General features: G+C 40.4%; 1 protein-coding gene across 8 annotated transcripts in view; it reads left to right on the top strand.

The window, feature by feature from the left end:
• The window catches only part of LOC120375603 (beta,beta-carotene 9',10'-oxygenase-like), a 78,683-nt gene that overhangs the window by 27,828 nt on the left and 36,412 nt on the right, over nt 1-14,443 (top strand). Inside the window, exons 1-4 of one of the 8 annotated variants that reach the window (XM_039496328.1) lie at nt 6,362-6,417; nt 7,017-7,167; nt 7,512-7,577; nt 8,644-8,755. The exons of 2 other annotated variants lie outside the window; for them this stretch is intronic. In XM_039496328.1, the coding sequence (XP_039352262.1) occupies nt 7,518-7,577; nt 8,644-8,755 (172 nt within the window). In that variant the 5' untranslated portion in view covers nt 6,362-6,417; nt 7,017-7,167; nt 7,512-7,517. 5 more of the 8 variants (XM_039496324.1, XM_039496325.1, XM_039496327.1 and 2 more) reach the window with 5 other exon arrangements.

Raw genomic sequence — 14,443 nt, 5'->3', positions numbered from 1 at the left:
ATTTCTCTGTTCCCGAAGGATCCCAAAGCGCTTTGCAAACCAGACCCGGGAACCACTTCACCCGGGATTGAAATGCAGCCTCCTCTGGGGTGGAACACAGCAGCTGACAGCTCAGAGCTACGTAGTGAGTGGAGTAATCCCCATCAAATTGGAACTTCGGAGGGAATGAGTGAAATCACCCAAATCAGAAGTGAGCCAGGACACCAGAAATAACGTCTTAACAGTTGTTTTCTCCTGTACCATGGGCACTTTAATGACCATACATCTTCCAGACTTTCGTTTTATATATTGTCCAATAGAAGGCACTTCCAACAAGCAGCTTGCCCCAGCATCATGCTGAGGCATTGGTTAGATGTTGAGGCATGCTCCTTCAACATCGATGATAGGGCTTTATATCTGGTGACCTGAGCTGTTGCATTTTACTCTAGATTCTTGTAATATTGCTATGAGAAAAATCAAGCCAACTAGATAATCTGAAGTGTAAATCAATAGATCTGTGTACACACAGGCCAATAACACTTCCCCTTCTGTCACCACAATCAAGAAACAAAATGTATCAGTTTGTGCAAAGACTGTGCAGGAGCTTTCAGAGTGGGACCCGCTGGCACGTGCAATGCTGGGACCTTAATGTCATCCCAGCAGAAGGCACATCCTGTTTTCTTACTCAACTTGTTACAATCAGCTGTCTTGCACTGTAACTGATGTCACAGATGGAAGTTGCAGTTTTGAAACAGATGTCAGAAATAGCGTCAGTGCATACTCTCCTCCCCCCCAACTTGTGTAAAACATCCCATAAGTGTCTCTCCCTTGCACTGGGAAGGGGCCACTTTAGTTGTGAATATTCAGCCTTTGGGTTGTAATGAAATTGCCAAGAAATATACTAATTGTGAGAATGTTTCTTTAGTCGAGTAGGATGGAGGAATGAGATCACCAACTCATTTTCTATGTCACCAAACACCCCCCAGATGACATCACGTTTCTGTTTTATACTGACCCAGGCTGGAGATAAACTAATGACAAAGAAATAAAAACCTCTGTGTCCCATTACCAGTCCTCCAAAACCTTCCAGTCCCACAATGTGATGCTAATTTGACAGTCCTTCTGGGACTGTCTTTTATGTTTGTACACCATGTAGCATAATGGGGCCCTGATCTTGGCACTACTGTAATACAAATAATAATAATAATGAATAATAATAGTCCTTTTTATAATCCCAATAGCAGAACACCAAGAGAGTGACTGTCCCGTCCACCCGCTAACTTTGACAAACTCAAGGTTTATGACTAGGCTAATAAATATCCTTATACTGCAGTTAGGAGGCAATTATTGCTTGATTGAAGAGCTTTTGTTACAAACCCTGTGTTGCTGGGGATGTGTTTTCACTTGCCTATTTTCAGGGGCCTCGGGGATTGGTGCATTTTGGTCCCTCCTGTGGCACACAATAGTGTAGTCTGCTAAGGGCTCTAATAGTCTGGTTTAATTCTGGTTGTTGGGTGTAATGTGTGGGTGGATGGCTATTGTTGGTGGCCTGTGATGTACAAAAGGTCAGACTAGAGGATCTGGTGACCCCTTCCGGCCTTAAACTCTATGACTAGAAAAAGGCTGGGGAGATCAGCCAAATATTCTAGAGGCCAAAATATGTGAACATGAAGCATTACAGTAAAGAAGAGTTTTAGGGAGGGATTTGAAGGAGGATAATGAGTTAGCTTTGTGGAAGTTTATGGGGAATTTCTCCAAAACTTGGGGGGCATCATGGGAGAAAGCACAAAGATGCTTGTTTGAAAATTTAAAAAATATACAATGGAGGCTGACATCCTGGGCCAATCAGAGGCAAGAATTGACTTTTTGATGCTGAATGAAAGATGAGAGGTAGGGTGGGGATAGGTCATTTAAAGGGCTTGCAAGTGAAGACAAATAGTTTATGTTTGATATGATAGAGAAAAGGATGCAAATAGTTTGGACAGAAGGAGACAACTCTGGAGTAGAGAGGATGATTCACATAGAGATGGTAGTTTAATTTGCGTTTGTGGATGAGATTACCCAGAAATAAGGTGGAGAGGGAGAAGCGAAGGGGACCAAGGACAGAGGCCTCTGGAATCCCTACAACAAGCTGGAGGAGGAATGAGGAGGCTCCTCCAAAGGACACCTTGAGCGATTAGAGATGTAGGAGGGGAACCAGGAGAGGATGGAATCATGGAAACCAAAGGAGGACCGGCAAGATTGCAAGAAGAGCATGGTTCACTGTGTTGAAAGTAACTGATAGGTCCAGGGGAAGAGGATGAAGTACTGGTTTGGAGATTTACTAAGAAGAGGTTATTGGAGACTTTGGTGAGAGTGATTTCAGTTGAATGTAAGGAGTGGAAGCAGATTGGAGAGGGCCTTGGATGGAAGTGGTGGAGATTAATTCCAGACAGCAATTGTAAACTATGTGTTCAATTAACTGAAAAATGAAGTTAGATGGGGAGGTAGTTGGAGAGATAAGTGGGGTCAAGTGTGTGTTGTGTTTTTTTTTGTTTTGTTTTAAAATGAGAGAGATTAAAGCAGGTCTTTCAATCAACTGATGTTTGCCTCCCTTCAGCCAGCGTTGCGGTAGCTAGCTTTCTCTCCAAAATCTCTTTTTTAAGAACCCCCAAAGGGAGTGATGGCTGGAATAGCCCATCATCTCATTATGTTGTGCACCAATTACACCCAGTTTCTGACACATCAGTGTTGGTGCATTGATACCTAGTTCCATACTCTTCTTGGTTACCAAGCATGATCTTAACACAGTCTTTGAGTTATATCTGTAAGCCTTTTGTTTTGACTAATTCAGTCTTTCAATCTCACTTTTGTACCTTTTCCCATAAACATGTATTATTACAGGTTATTGTGACACTTTATAACATTTCACTATCTTCTCACAGTTAACCTCATAATTAAGGGTAAATTTGTAGCAACTATTACAACATCTGTTGGACCATCTCAGACGTTAGTATTCATAACATAAAACTAACTCTCCAATAAGAGCAGATAACTAATTCCTGATAATTTCACTACAGTTCACAGTTGCAGTATGTTGAATATGAGCCATAATTTTAGGGAAGTATTTTGTTCTTTCTCTGTCTTATAAGCAGTTTCATTTCTTGTCTGGATTTTTTACTTTTTCCTCCAAGAAACAAAGGGAAATGAAAACCGATTCATACTGTATCTTTGGTTGTTCTAATGTTTCTTCTTTTCTACACCTTATCAATTTAGAGTTTAGGAAAATAATAACTTTTAAATGCCGTTTAGTGTTTGTGTTTTTAATTAATAACATACATCTATTTTCATTAAAAAACAACATTCAATAAAACAAGGTGTAGTTAAAGACTGTTTGGCTTGAAAGCTGTCTAATTTTTTAATGAGATGCTGTAATCTATTATAAGTCTTTAATCCATGGCCATATTTATCTGATTAGATTGATTCAGGTTTCCAGTTTAACTTTGCATTGTCAGTCCAAGGTGTTCTAGCAATAGGAAATTTATGATTTTCAGAGTTCTTGCACATTCCAGAAGACAAATTTAATCCAGATTCTGTTTCCACAACACACCTTCACCACCAGTGAAGGTACTTGTTATAAATGCATAAAATAGATGTCACTTTTTCTTATTTATAGTTATTCCATTTTTTATTTACTATCTAAGTTTAGAAATTACATCATATAACTATGGTGAAATAAGACTCCTATGTATCACTTAAAATTCTTTCTCTTGAAATCATTACATATTCTTACTAGTACTATTTCCCATTCATCAATCTCCAAGTTATTGGCTACATTCTTGTTTCCACATGAGGAAGATTGCTTCTGCACTACAGAGTAGCATGGTGTAAGAGCCTGAATAGAGCAGAGAATGCTCAGAATGTTTTAATCAGAATTAAAGTGTCTGAAATAGATCTCCAGTCTCTTTTGTTTTCATGTATGGTAACGTGTGTAGATGGAGAGGTGGCTTAAAGTGACACTCAGCCTTCCATACTGGGATCCCACATTAAATGTTGGTACCTGTAGGATAAAAATGAAATTCAAGAATTAGAGTTAGCATAAGTTTGGTTAAGGAAATATATGTATTATAAAGAAAGCCCTGATGAGCAAGTAGATATTGAAAAGAATAAGTTATAAGGCCAGAAGGAATGAAAAAGGGAGGTCTGGTTCAAAGGATAACTAATAAGATATGGGGAAATTTCTAAAAAAACAATAGGGGTGACTGCAAGTAGTTTTAAATAAGACAAATGGGATCTGTCTTAAAAGGAGCCTGCCTTCCTGCTCCACATACGCACATTCTGTGTGATCTTAACAGTGAACCCAGGTGCAATGGAAAAACTGTTGATTAGCAAGAAGAAATAAGGATGAAAGGCCTTGGGGAGAAAGGAGGTTGTAACTCTTATGAGGATAAATTGTCTCAACTCTTTTTAGCCAAAGTCTGTAATTGTCAATGACATAATTTGTTAAAGGGTATAAAAAGAGATATGAATTTGAGGGCTCTTTGTGGGACTCTGCCTAATCATTCTGGAGCACACCAAAATGAGACGGTTTCCCCTAGGTCTGGCCTATTTGTCAGTGTACAGATCACAATCTTAAAATACTTTGTTACTGTATTGCTTATTTTTAGGCAGTCAGGCATGTTTAGAGCAATTGTATAAAATACCATTTGGACCTTGTAAAGGAATTTACGATTAAATCAGTGTCTGGTGGGTCTCCCATATTAATATGAAAAAATTCTAATATTTTTAATAGTTCCAACAGCACCCCTTTTCCATAAATTCTGGGACCTCATTGCCATCTGGATATCAAGAAGGAGAAGGTGATTGCGACTTTCTGGCTATAAGTGTGGACACAAGGAAGAATTCTTCATCTCTGTACTGTTTGGATTCTAACAGGGCAGAATAACTGAATGAGAAGACAGATCCCCAGAGTTATGCTGGTAGCCTGAAAGACTTGGTGGAAACTGGCAGATTATAAAATCTCTGCTACTATTTGGAATTATGGACTGTGACTCACCTGTACATATATTTTTACCTGCTCTAACCTCTCAATAAGTTTCATTCCTTTTTCTCAGCCTAATAAACCTTTAATTAGTTTACTATAGAACTGGCTACCAGCGCTGTCTTTGGTGTGAGATCTAGGATGAAAATTGACCTGAGTAACTGGTCTGTTGGGACTGGGCATAATCTGGAATATTTTGTGATTTTGGGTGTAAGTGACAATTTATCACATAGTTCATCTTGCCTGGGTAGCAAGATAGACTGGAGTGTCTAAGGAGGCTGTCTGTGACTGCATTATAAGACTAGTGTAGTACTTTGGGAGTTCACGCTTGGTACTGAGGTGGTGAAATCTAATTATAAAAAATACCACCAGTTTGGGGCATCTATTCTGCTTTTGACAGTCTGCCCTGAAGTAGGCACTCACAGTTGTGAGTCACTCTAGACAGTGTGGTGGGGATTGTGATGTGTAGGTGAGTGTGTGATGTGGGTGTGTGGACATGTAGGAGTTGTGGGGTTATGTATAGGGGTGTAGGTGTGAGGTTTCAGGGGTGTAGCTGTGTGGAGGTAAATGTGTGGGGGTTGTGTGTGGAGGTGGTGGGTATAGGGTGTGGTGTGTGTGTGTAGATATGGTGGTTGTATTGTGTGGGTGCGTGCAGCTGTGTGTGTGAGGTTTGTGGGGTGTAGGTGTGGGGGGGTGTAGGGGTGTGTGCATGTGAGGTCTGTGGGGTGTGTGTGAGAGGAGTGTGTATGTGTGAGGTGTAGGTGTGTGTGTGAGGTTGTGGGGTGTAGGGGTGTGTGTGTGAGAGAGAGGTTTGTGGGGTATAGGGCTGTGTGTGTGTGAGAGAGGTTTGTGGGGTATAGGGCTGTGTGTGTGTGAGAGAGGTTTGTGGGGTATAGGGCTGTGTGTGTGAAGTTTGTGGGGTGTAGGGCTGTGTGTGTGTGTGTGAGAGAGAGGTTTGTGGGGTGTAGGGCTGTGTGTGTGTGTGAGGTTTGTGGGGTCTAGGTGTGTGTGAGAGAGAGGTTTGTGGGGTGTAGGGCTGTGTGTGTGTGTGTGTGAGGTTTGTGGGGTCTAGGTCTCTGTGTGGGGGGGGGGTGTGGTGTGTTTGTGGGGTGTAGGGCTGTGTGTGTGTCATTGCGAACCCCGCCTCCCCGAGCGCCCAGCCCAGCGCACTCGGCCGCTCGGGCTCAGTCAGTGCCCAGCTGCCCCCTGGCGGCGGGAGCGGGTAACTGCACCGCTGATAGGCAGGGCTCGCCGCGGGGGGGCCTGAGCTTCTGTGCGAAGTGCGGACCCTCCCCGCCCCGACGCCCGCGCGCGGAACCGTTAGCGGCCGCTTCCGGCGCGAGCCTTCTCCCCCCACTACCTCCCGGTCCTCAGGGCGGGGCGCGTGCAGCTTGCGGGGGAGGTGTGTGCAAGGGGGGGTAGGTTACAGGTGTTAATGGGGGGGCACTAGGGTTTCAGTGGTTCTTGCATACCAAGCCCCACTGGAGGCAGAGCTGTGGGGGGGAAAGGGGTGTATGTGGGGGGGTGCACTTTGCGGGGTCGGGGGGGTCACCAGGGGCTGCATGCCAAGACCTCCAGGCAGTGGAGCTGCAGGGGTGTGGTGGGGTAGAAAGGGTATGTCTGTGAGGGGGGTGCAGCCGGGTGTTTGTGGGGGTTATTAGGATCTGGGTGGGCACTGCTTTCCCTAAAGAGGGGTAATCCCCTCCGAGATGGGGCATTGGGGGGCGTTTGGACCCATCACAAACCCAGTTCACACCTGTTGCTGCCCGTAGGCCGCACAGTCAAGGTAGAGGCTTGCTAGAAGGGCCTTGGAGTGAATAACAACAATCATTTGCCCCTTCCCAGCGCCTTTGTCCAAAGAGCTCACAAAACTTTGCTGGCACTAACTTGTTCAGTCTCACAGGTCCCTGTGCGCCGGGTGGGTGAGTGCCATTCCCATTCGACATATAGGGAAGGGCCCCACAGTGGGTGAAGCTGAAGATAGAATCAAGGAGTCCTGTCTGTCTGTTTCCCCCAGCGCTAACCACCGGACCACTCTTCCAGAGCCAAGAAGAGAGCCCGGGAGTCCTAACTCTTGGCCCTGGCTCTCGCCACAAGACCAGGCTGCCTTCCCTGCAGCCCAGAGAGTTCTGCTTTGAGTGCTGGCCGAAAGGATCATGATTTAAATAGTAATGTTTTTCACTGGTAGTTGCTGGTTCTGGTACAAATAGCTCCATAGCCAGTATGGTGCCCATCTCAGTGCGGTTCATGACATCTGAGCTTGTGTATGGAATTGTACTCATGCTGTCTGAATTAGTGTATGTAGACTGGCAGGTTGTGGCAGACAATCATGGTGACATATTGTTTCTTCAGTTCCTACTTTATCCAGTTGTGTTTCTCTTGCCACCCTTTACTTGGGGCTTTAGCTTCACCTTTCATAAAGTGAGAATCTATGGAGATCACATTATGCTGAAAATTCATGTTATAGTCTTTTATTTTTACTCATCAAATGTGACATTACATTTTTTGTCAGGTAACAATGACAAGTAACACAGTAAAAGGTGATGAAAATAGAAGTAAGCGTAGAAAGGAGATGGAGGTGAGTGGTTTTCTCTGACTTTGATGGGGGAGAGGAATGGACAAGGGAACCCTTCTAGGGCTGAGGGGAGCTCAGTTAAAATGCCATTCAGTCTGTGCTCTCTTCACTGAGACTGCCATGGATAACTGTCCAATAGGAACGGGGTTCAGACCACCGTCTCACTCCATGTAAACTACAGAAGAGTTGTATGGTTTTCCTGAGTGCATTAGGAGATCACAGAATAAAGCTTTTGCTTTTTACGACAAACAAAATTTGACTTACTTACAGCTGCACTTCTCATTAGGGCTTATCTTGATTGAAAGCAAAACTTTAGGTTGCATAGAATCAGGTTGTCTAGTGAACCACTCAAATATCTCAACTCAGTATTGAAAACAGATTTTAATTTCATCCATCCCCATGAATCAGCTTGCTTTCTAGCAGGTGGGAATTTGAAATTTCATTGTTACCTCTTATTCTGACTGGAATAATAGTGTCAGGAGTTCAAGTGCCGTCTTGAACATGGTAAACTTTATTATCTTTCTGAGCTGATAATGCTAGCTTTTGTAACTACTCAAGTACTCAGGGAAGACAGGACCAGTCTGTACAGTTAAGTCTCTTTTGTGTTTTTTCATTTCATTGTGTGTTAATGTAGCATTTTGCAGCACAGCCACATGCCGGGCCTGTCCAAAAGTCAAAACTGTTGGCATTGTGGGAAAATCTGTGCAACTATCTCATACTGCCTCATCTGTTGGAGCTCAGAGCAGAAGATTGTTGCTTTTTTCATATGGTACAGTGCACTTTAGAGTGACCTTTGGCAAGATACCAGGGAGGCAAAACTGACTAGCTGGTTTAAGAGGGCTTGTCTATACAGCAGAACCATATTATAACCTGTTAATCACATTACCTGTTCAGATTCAGGATGGAGGCATAGTACACTCACATGGTTAAGAACACAAGCTGCATGTGAAGTCAGCAATACTATAACCTTAATTTAAAATAAAATCCAAAATGCAGGTCCAAACTGCAAAGTTTCAAATTCCTAAGAACCTATATTACCATGCATTTTTCCCATGTGTTTTGTTACTAGAATGAAGCTTCAGAAAGTCCTCAGTTGTCCTCCCTGGAAAGACCAGACTTGGCTCTTTCTGAAAGCTCACAGTCACTTTACAAACCTGAAGCACTGGAAAAGGTTTTAAATGGTGATGTATTAAAAATATTCAGATCTACTCAGACATATCAATGTTGACATGAACCACTCAATTCAAGCCTTTGAAATAAAATAAATATTTGTATTAACAGATATGAACAAGGAAATTAATAACCTGTTGTCAAAATATGCCCATATTTTAAGGCAAGTCAGCTTTAAACTTTTTATACAATTTTTATATACTTAAAATAACCTGGGATAATTCTTGTTTCTTAAAATATTTTTAGTCTAACTACTTGCCAACCTTGAGGTGTGGATAGGATGCAATGTGGTTTGATGGGCTAATGCTTTTCACTGCATGGGGTGTAATTCTCCCCTTGATGCAAGCTCATAGTTCTGACTAGTGTTAGAGTATTGCCAGATTGATCAAAAACCTTTATTTTTAACCTCAGAACAAAATCCATCTTTTTGCCCTAGCCTTCCTATATGCTGACACCGGAATACGAATACATGCAGTTCTTTTTATTGAAAAAACAAGATAAAAAGCCTGCCAGGACAGGAAGACAGAAATATTGTTAGTGTTGTTTTTTTTTTTTTAACTGATGGAAGGCACTTGGATACTACAATGATGAGTGCTAATATAAATTCCTAGATGATTGATAGATAAAGGTGGGATATGGTGTGGTGAAGTGTCTGCAGTGTCAAGAAACTGAAGAAGGAAAAAAATAACCCTAAATCCTGAAATAACAAACTCCTCTACTTAGTCTGTGAAACTGAAGAGTTAATTTAGTCATATATTCCACTGACTGATAGACAACTGATTTATAAGCAAAGCATTAAAGCAATTCCAAATATCAGTAGTAGTTGAGAGTGTTAATATTTTTAAGTATTTAGTTTAACATTAGGTTTTTTTCCAATTAAGTGAGAGAGCGGCAATGGATGCTTCTTATGTACAAGAGCTTGATGGAATCTTGAACGAAGCGAGGACCATAGAAAATCACTTGAAGCAGAAAAGAGAGAGTCTGAGACACAGATTCACAGTCATTGCAAACACCCTGCAAAGCTAAAATTGATTTTGTCTGGCAAATAAGCTGAAATGGAGGGCACAGAGTGTTGGTCATGTATGGTGTTGTATACGAGAACATACGCTGTAAGGGAAGGTGCAGGGTTTCATACATATTTAGCTTTCTGTATGTATCTTTAACAGTTCAAGCAATTTTTAACACTTTTGGCAGCAGCATACTTTATTGAAATATAGCAAAAAATCAAAACAAAGAGAACAGACAGTAATTAGTGCAGTGTTAATTAGTAATACAAAACACTGATCTCCATGATAAAACCCGTGCCTTTAAGTGGTTTTAAAAATCAAGTCATAAGTTTGTCATCGTTACTGACTTGCTTATTCTGAGCCCTGGGTTCCCTTCCCTTGAGCATGTTGAAGAGATGGGAAGAACAAAATAAAGGGAGCCTGGAGATCCTAGGGCTTGGAGCTATCACAGGAGAACAGAGGCGGGGGATTTTATCAAACATTGTCATGATTAAATTTTCCCCCCAGAACTTACATGACATCCCTTATCAAACTTGGCTAACAGTATAAATGAAAATAGCCTTTAAATTGTTTTTCCACTTACTGATTTTCTGTTATTGTTTGTTTTTATACTGCGGATTTGATTCTACAAACAATTCTTACTAGAATAAATATTTTTTTTTTTGGTCTCAGAACATAGAGAGAGGAAGGAAGCTTTGGAATGAGGGAGCTATCAAGGATCTTATTCCATGAAGAGTGTAAAAATAGCTTTTGGCAAGATTTACTTGAAAATACACTTTAGCTCTTCTGTTGATTTTAAACGAATCATAGGGTAACGTTAACAGTAGTTTGGGTCACATTGCCAAATTCCCAGGCAATATATTGAAAATTAACCCCATACTATGTCAGTATTGTGTGGTGTATATACAATTTACTTAATACTTAAGTAGTATTTGAACAATTTTTCTTCACTGTCTATTGACTGAGTTCAAACGATGATTCATAAAAAGTACAGGATATCATTTGTGCAGTTTTCCAGACTAATTAATAAAGAGAACCACTAGAAAGTCCTGTAGGATGATGCCTAAATATCTTTGAAAATCTGAACCTTAGTCTCCTTCTTACTTTGCATCCATTTTATAAGAATATTACATTAGCTTAACAATTTTGCCTATTCTCTTTTAAAATAAATTATTATATTGCTGTTAAGGGGTACTGTAAAAGGTTAACTTGGGAGAATGGGAGAGGTATGTATAAGACAACTAAAGTTTGTAGAATGTCACGGTAGCTGCAGTCATAACTTTCATAAACTTAAATTTACAGATGGCATCACTGTTAACATGTTAATATTTAATGTGCACTACTATGGATTGTATGTTTGTCTTGCCAGACCTTCCACCTTAACTGAGACAAAATCAAAATGTGAAGACACTGGAATTATCAACCTTAATTTAGAAATAATACCAACTAATATAATATTTTTGTTTACTACTCTAAAATGTTTATCTTAGACTAAGAATTTGACTTTAAAAAAAAAAAAGAAAACTTGAAAAATTGTGGTTATTTATAGTTTTACAAAACTCCTTCCAAAATGTTTACTTTATAAAGTATAATGATGATAAAAAGGACAGGTCAGCACTCTTGTTTCTGAATGTAGACACCTAAATCCTTATTTAAGCACCTTAGTAAACATAATCTGACTTTCATTGGTGCCAGGGCCGCTCCAGGCACCAGCTTAGCAAGCAGGTGCTTGGAGCGGCCAATTCAAAGGGGCGATACCATCTGGTATTGGGGCAGGACCTCTGGGTCTTTGGTGGAAATTTGGCGGTGGGTCCCTCATTCCCTCTCTTCCTCTTTGATCTGCCGCCGAAGAATCAGCTCGATTGAACTGTGGCCAAAGCGCTTTGCGAAATTCTAAAATCTATTTAATAGGACTATAATTTATAGATATAAGTGCACGTCTTTTAAGTATGATTGCACAATCAGGCATTAAGGTGCACTTAAATGCAAGGTGTTCGTCTCTGAAGAATCATCCTTGTTTTTGTGTAGTCATGTCTTATTCTTTTTGCATCTGAATTGCTTCATGTAAAATATTCATAACTTTTATGTCAGCCAAGGTATAAGCATCTGCAGAAGATGTTACATATGTTGGAACTCCGTTCTAGTGAGTATGCTTTATAGTCCAAAGACACATTGAAAGTAGTCATCTGTCGTGTCCATAGTACCTGAACTTAGACAGTAAACTATACACTGCATAGTTAAATGAATTGTCAAAAATAAAAAAAAAATCTTATGACATGTTTTGTTTTTTTTAATGGGCAGACATGAAGTTTGTCTGACTTTGAAATAGTTACTTATATGCATTTCTAAAGTGCTTATCATCATATTATCTGGGTAGCAAATACATGGAATTAAAGATAGATTAAATTTCTCCAAAGAAGAACAAAACATCCATCTCTTCCCTATGTGCATTTAGGCAACTACTAAAGGAATGTTATCAACTTGGTTATTTAAAAAAAATCAACTAATTATATAAAGTTTTAGCTTCTGTATAGAACATCCTTTAAAATAGTATGTCCAGAATCTTTAGAACATTTCCTTAGAGAAAAAGGTTTCTCCTTCCCTGTTGATTTTATAGAAGTCTTTTCATCAGTGTAGAAACTGACGGACTGGCTGACTTCATGTTACAGTTTCTCCCAGTTGAAAAAAGAATCTGCAGGGACCATCTTACTGGCTAAAAGTATCAGTGTGCTCCTTCTGTGTGCCTGTTGGCTGCCTGTTAGTGTTCTGCACAGCTTCTATATAAAAAAAAAAAAAAATATATATATATATAGATAGATAGTGTTCATAGCACAGTAGTTTCCTCGCTGATTATTTTAGTTCCCTTCTCTGATATACCAGAGTATCATTTTGCTGTTTTTATTATCTTGTCCACACTGATGGTGATATTTCTTTACTAATCGCCTCTCTCAAATATCTCAAGATTTACTGGGGAAATAAACAAACAAAACTGTCTTTATCACCTACAATGAATCTAGAAGCTGCTCCATATTGTCACTGAGGAATGAATTACCTATGGACTCCAACTGGCACCTTTCCCATCACAATCCGCTTTCCAGTTTTACTGAGGGAGGTTTGAACTGAAAATTAATTGGCTTTAAAGCTGCCAGATCTGATCAGCAAAGCTCAACTGGCAATTACTTTTCCTTTAAGCTTCTCCCCTACTGTTTAAACTGTACTGCCTTAGTAAGTTTAAAAAAAATGTAAAATCTCAGATCAATAACAGAATATAAATCTACTTTTAAAAATAGCAAATAGTCCTAGGGTGAAATATTAGCCGTGCTGAAGTAAATGAGAGTTTTGCAGTTGACTGCAATAGAGGCCCAGATTTTATCTCTGCTCTTTAAAACTTTCTTTTTGGTGGTGTGGAGAGGCATCTCCATTACAGGAGGTTGGCAACCATGGAACCCATTCTGTAGAGTCCTCTGCTAATTTTTTTGTGGATGATCTACCTAGGATACCACATCATCCATCCAAATCTCTTTTTCTGCTTCATACTCTTCTGCTATTAACTTTCCCTTCCAGTGCCCGTGAACGTACATCACCTGCTGAACTTCTTAAAAATTACTCTGTAAATCAAATCTTTCTTTTCATAAGTTCTTTAAATAATGTTTGCTGTGTTCCAATGATCTGCAATACTTTTTCATTGATTATGTGGTCTATCCATGATATTTTCTGAATTACTCCATAAGATCATAATTCTAAGGCTATAGTTTCTTTATTACTGATCGTTGGCATGTCCATGTTTCACAGCCATAATTTAATATGGGCCAAATGTAAGTTTTAAGAGTTAGGATTTAGTCTCCAAATTATGTCCCTTCTGATTAGATGTTTATTCTTCCAGAATGTCTTACTCTTGCTGTTCTGGTGCTGACTTCAGTATCCAATCTTCCATCTTCTGTAATGATGCTTACTAAGTAGTGATAATTTCTCACTTGCTGTACAGCTGTGGTATTCACTGCAATCTTGCATGTTTTCCCAGAATCCTTCCTTTAACTACCTGATTTTGTGTTCAGGGTTCTGTTTTCCCAGCAATAGGCATGTAAGGTATTGGCTTGTCTCAGCCCACGACAGATCCACTGGCACACCCAGCATCTCTTTTCAGGCAGTTTTATTTTCCAAACATAAGCAAAAACAACAAAAGAGTTATTCGGCCCACCATGGGCTACAAGCTGCCAGGGAATTTTCCCCTTTGCCTTTCTCAGTCCTTTCTCTTGCAATAGGATGAGCAGGAGGAAGGCAGAGAAAGGCAAAGGGGGAAATTCCCAGGTAGCTGTAGCCCCAGGGTGGGCTGGGGAACTGTTTTGTTGTTTTGGGATATGTCTACATTGCACTTTAAAATCTGTGGGAATGAGTTTCAGAACCCGGGTCCATAGACTCAGGCTCATGGAGCTTGTGCTGTGGAACTAAAAATTGAGCTATGTAGATGTTTGGGCTTTGGTGGAGCATGGGCTTTGAAGCCCAGGGTGGGCCCCTGAACCTGAATATGTGTGTTATGTAAACTTTGTACACAGTAGGTTTTAGGGCTGCCACTTAGCAAGTCAGACTCCTCTACCAGATCTGGGTTGGCTACAGAGCTTCCTTCCCAGCGAGATAAACTGGATGTGTTGGGTATAAGATCCTTTAATGTACTGCCAGGTATGGCTGAGGATA

The sequence above is a fragment of the Mauremys reevesii genome, linkage group 12 (assembly GCF_016161935.1).
Source record: "Mauremys reevesii isolate NIE-2019 linkage group 12, ASM1616193v1, whole genome shotgun sequence".
NCBI classification, from domain to species: Eukaryota; Metazoa; Chordata; order Testudines; family Geoemydidae; genus Mauremys; species Mauremys reevesii.
The sequence above is the reverse complement of the archived record's forward strand: the minus strand, read 5'-3'. Positions and strand labels throughout refer to the sequence as shown.